A 4,099-nucleotide genomic window follows, 5' to 3' on the forward strand; every position below is an offset into this window, starting at 1 on the left:
ACCTAAATTGAGGCGCGTAATCAATATCTCGTGGTCTTTTTACGCATAAAGAAAGACAGTTTAAAAACAAGGTTCTCACAAACATGATAATCGTATTTTTGTGTATTTCCTAGTTGTCTTCAATAATTTGATCATATATTTAACGTTTATTTTGCCAAAAAAAAATTCTGTATCTAAATTGGATCTAACGGATTGACTACTCGACCGGACGCCGTACATAACGTCAAGACTTACCACCAATAGCGGACTTACACGTCGTCTTTGTAATCTATTGTTATTCGTCGGTTATCGTATATTAATAAATAATGGATGGTACAAAGGAGTGCGTATGTGTATGTACCATATGTAAGAGTTGAGATGCCAGACTGGCAGAGACTGGGAAGAGAGAGAGCTGAGGTGCTTCGGGAGATTCTACCAGCCACCCCCATCCTTGTCCTCATCTGCCGGCTGGATGGAAATAAATCGGCGCCAGAGCTGGGCATCCACGCCCTCGCTTCCAGTAAGGTTCCTCATCTCGGTCTCTCTCCCCCTCTCGCTGATTTTATTTTTTAGTATTTATTTTTTGTTTTTTGTTTCGATTTCAATTCCTTCCTGCCTCCAGCTGTGCCCCTGGATGCATAAATTAGATCCTCTCACAAAGCTTACCGACCTTCCAAGCTCTGCGAGGCCGGCTTAGGTTTCGATTAAGGGTGGGTGGTGGGCGGCTGGGAATGGGAGTCCAGGTCGCCGGGACGTGCGTGCAGTACTGGTCCTCGCAGCTACTGCCCACCCATGCCCCCTCTTCTTCCTCCCACACCCTGGCTTTTGTTTTCTCCTCTCTCTGCTCTAGGACTAGGAGAGAAGGATGCATCATCGGCGGCGATCGCGCCCTCACCTATCGCCTCTCACCGTTCCTCGGGGCCAGATTGCTGCCCCGGACTCGATCCTTGGAGATGCCCAAAGGAAGCGGAATGCGAAGAAGGGAGCAAAACCTACGGAGGGTTTGCAGTGCCAGCCAGCTCGAAAGCTTCGGCGGTGACGACGATGAGCAAGAGTTCGTTAAGAGGCTGCAGAATTTAGCCGAGATGCATTCCACACCAAGAACAAATCGTGAAGAAAAGAGCAGCAGCAGCAGCAGTGGTATTAGCTATGATGATGATGCCTTCTCCTCCTGCTACTCTGTTTCCTCCTCTAAGCCCTCGATCGAGCCTCCCTGGCTCTCCAGCAGGCCGGACTGGCCGGCAAGCGTGGAGCGGAACGCAACCAGCGTGGATATGCCACTCTCCCTGCGGATTATAAAACGGAAGAAGAAGGGGTCCTTCTTGAGAGAGGCGGGGGAGTCCGCCAGCTGCTCTGTGAAGAAGGCTTTCTCGTCCATGGTGTTCATCGTCCGGGAGCTCCACAGCTTCGCCCTCCAAATGCGACGGACCCTATTCTACGAGGATCTCCAAGGGATTCTGGTCAAGGTCCAACAGGAGATCCACTCTTCCTTCGTCTGGCTCTTCCAGCGGATTTTCTCCTGCACCCCGACCCTCATGGTCTCCCTCATGCTCCTCCTCGCCAACTACACCGTCTACTCCATGGGCCACCCCACCTCCATCGCTGCAACCGCCGCACCTTCTTCGCCGCCCCATCAATCCGCCGTCGTCACCGTCGTAAACCACCACCGACAACAAAGTGAAAACCAGCCGAGACACGATCCTCCTTCCTCCGTCACGGGGAGAATGGCCTCCATCGGTGGAGGCGGTGGAGGAAAAGTGAGGCCGGTGGCGGGGGCCACAGACGACGGATGGTCCGACGGATCCTCGTCGTCGTCGTTCCAGAGCCGCACCATTCTTCCCGACGGGATCTCAGTAGTCACCGAAGGTGCTAGAGAGGGGGAGGGATCGGCAGCTGTAACGGAAGAGGAGGCGGCCAGGGTTTGGAGCAGGATAGTGGAGGAAGCTACTACAATGTATGCGAGCACGAGGGACGGGGCGCTGATGGACCCCGACACGTTGAAGCGGCTGGTGTCGCCCGTTTCGGTGGATTTGGAGCCGGAGGACTCCTCGGACTACATGCGGACGGAGCTCAATTACCAGCAGGCTCTGGCCCAAGAGCCCGACAATCCCCTTCTCCTCTCCAACTTCGCCCAGTTCCTCTATCTCGTCTTCCACGACCACGACAGGTAACCCAGCTTGTGCTTCTCATCAATTGATTCTAGTTGGTTTCGTATACTAATGTTCGAGTATTTGATATGGAGCTTCCCGTGAGGAATCTAGTGATTTGGATGCCTCCTGTATTTTCTTAGCCATATCCTTCGCACCTTCGAGCACAACCTATTTGACGGAATTACTTGCCGAAGAACAGGAGATATTTCTTCCGTTGTTAATGGTTTGTGCAGTAGGACTTGTGTCTGTTTGATGAAATATTGAGCCAATAGGTGGATGATGGCATTTGCAGGGCTGAGCACTACTTCAAGAGGGCGGTGCGAGCGGAGCCCGTGGACGCGGAGGCGTTGAGTCGGTATGCAAGCTTCCTGTGGCTAGCGCGCAAGGATCTGGCAGCGGCGGAAGAGACCTACTTGGAAGCCATCGCCACGGATCCCGGCAACACCGTCCATGCCGCCAACTATGCGCATTTCCTGTGGAACACTGGGGGTGAGGACACCTGCTACCCTCTCGATGGTAACGATGCGTAGCGGTGGAAAGGAAATACCAATGCCAAAACTAGTCCAGCACATGGGCAACGGACAGAACAATACGAAGGGAACGTAGAATTTGTTAGCACTATAAAAATATGGTAGCAGCGAGATGGCGCACGTATACATGATCGGAAAACCTCTTGTTTATTCGATTGTCATGGATACTGGGAGTGAGGGCTGAGCAATGAGAATCCTCTCCTTGTGGGTGCGGATGGGTGGGCTCTTGTTTCGAGATTCTTGCCCACCGTGTGGGGGATGGATGGGCCGCTGTGCGATCTCTTTAGTTGCTTTGTGAAAAGAAGGGCTTATGTACCTCGTGAGAACAGGGTGGGGGGACGACTCCCAACCGCATATATTCTTGTAATTAGCAATGCTAGAAAAAAAAAAAAGGGGTCTCCCTTACAGTAACGGCGGCTTTTTCCCTAGCAAAGCCTCGTATTCTCCCTGCATTTTCCAGTCTTTTCATTCATCTGATTAGAAAGTGGTCTGTGGAAGCGTGGGCTGCAGTTTGCCGTCTCCAATTGGTGGGCATGTGACGAGCTTGCAAGCTGTTGTACCGCCCAACTTTGCTTGCAATACCAAAAGTCGAAGCCTTTTTGCTTCGGTTGGTCTAACATCGATGTGGAAGTCGAAGGCTCTTTGCTTCGCTTGGTCGGACATCCTTGAAAGATGTGGAGTGCAGTAGGCGCACGTGAAGAAAATTTACAATAATTCTTAAGGGAAGTCACGGCGTTAGTTACATAATTTCTTTTGGACAACAAAAATATTCTTTTAAAGTAAGTTTATGCTGTACCTTGATTTTGATATACGGCAACTTTTATGATCTAGTGCAAAAATTTGAATTGAGGAGTGCCGTTTTGTTTCAATGAGTAATGCAAATCTAAATAATGATCTCTCTCTCTCTCTTTTTAATGTAACAACCACTATGATGAAAATGTAACAAAGTAACGAACGGTTCTAAGATTCTGGCTGATGGACCCTTCAAGAATGTAATAATAACATTGGTCCGAACACTGGAATAATGCTCTCTTCTCCTACGTTAATGCTGAAATCTATTCCATACTTTCCTGGTGTATTAGCGTGCGGAAGCATGTTCTGCTGTATCTCAATTGGTTCCTGAAGTTCACTAGAAACAGGTGCACGGTTGATGCATTCGTGCGAAACAAATGATCATTTCCCGCCACTTATCAATGACATCATCTTTTAGTTTGCCCTTCAATATGAGCAACTCTTGGTTCATGCGTTCAACACAAAGATATCTCGTTTGAACAGATATAATGCATTTAAGATTTGGGTGCTGTGCAGCAGATGTAAGTCAGTTTGTTATCCATTTTCCCATGTTCCAGAAACAGTTCATTGTTGATGTATTCGTCGTTGATGTAGGTGCTATGCAGTAGATGTGGGTTAATTTATTGAACCCATGTTCGAGAAAAAGTT

General features: G+C 49.4%; 1 protein-coding gene across 2 annotated transcripts; it reads left to right on the forward strand.

The window, feature by feature from the left end:
* The first annotated feature begins 369 nt into the window (after positions 1-369).
* LOC105046254 (uncharacterized) lies at positions 370-3,528 on the forward strand. Of its 2 annotated transcripts, XM_073258708.1 has the most exons (3): positions 370-499; positions 602-2,146; positions 2,422-3,528. In XM_073258708.1, exons 2-3 carry the CDS (start codon positions 711-713, stop codon positions 2,657-2,659), a joined length of 1,674 nt encoding a protein of 557 aa, XP_073114809.1. In that variant the 5' UTR covers positions 370-499; positions 602-710; the 3' UTR covers positions 2,660-3,528. The 2 variants fall into 2 exon arrangements, with proteins under 2 accessions (XP_073114809.1, XP_010923090.1); XM_010924788.4 differs by having other exon boundaries at positions 462-2,146.
* Positions 3,529-4,099: the final 571 nt, after the last annotated feature.

The sequence above is a fragment of the Elaeis guineensis genome, chromosome 5, assembly GCF_000442705.2.
Source record: "Elaeis guineensis isolate ETL-2024a chromosome 5, EG11, whole genome shotgun sequence".
Taxonomy (NCBI): Eukaryota; Viridiplantae; Streptophyta; class Magnoliopsida; order Arecales; family Arecaceae; genus Elaeis; species Elaeis guineensis.

Excerpts from the sequence above, each read along its gene's own strand:
- LOC105046254 (XM_073258708.1), top strand. The coding sequence starts at position 711 with ATGGGAGTCCAGGTCGCCGGGACGTGCGTGCAGTACTGGTCCTCGCAG. Across the intron at positions 2,147-2,421 it reads GTCTTCCACGACCACGACAG|GGCTGAGCACTACTTCAAGA; the intron begins GTAACCCAGCTT and ends TGGCATTTGCAG.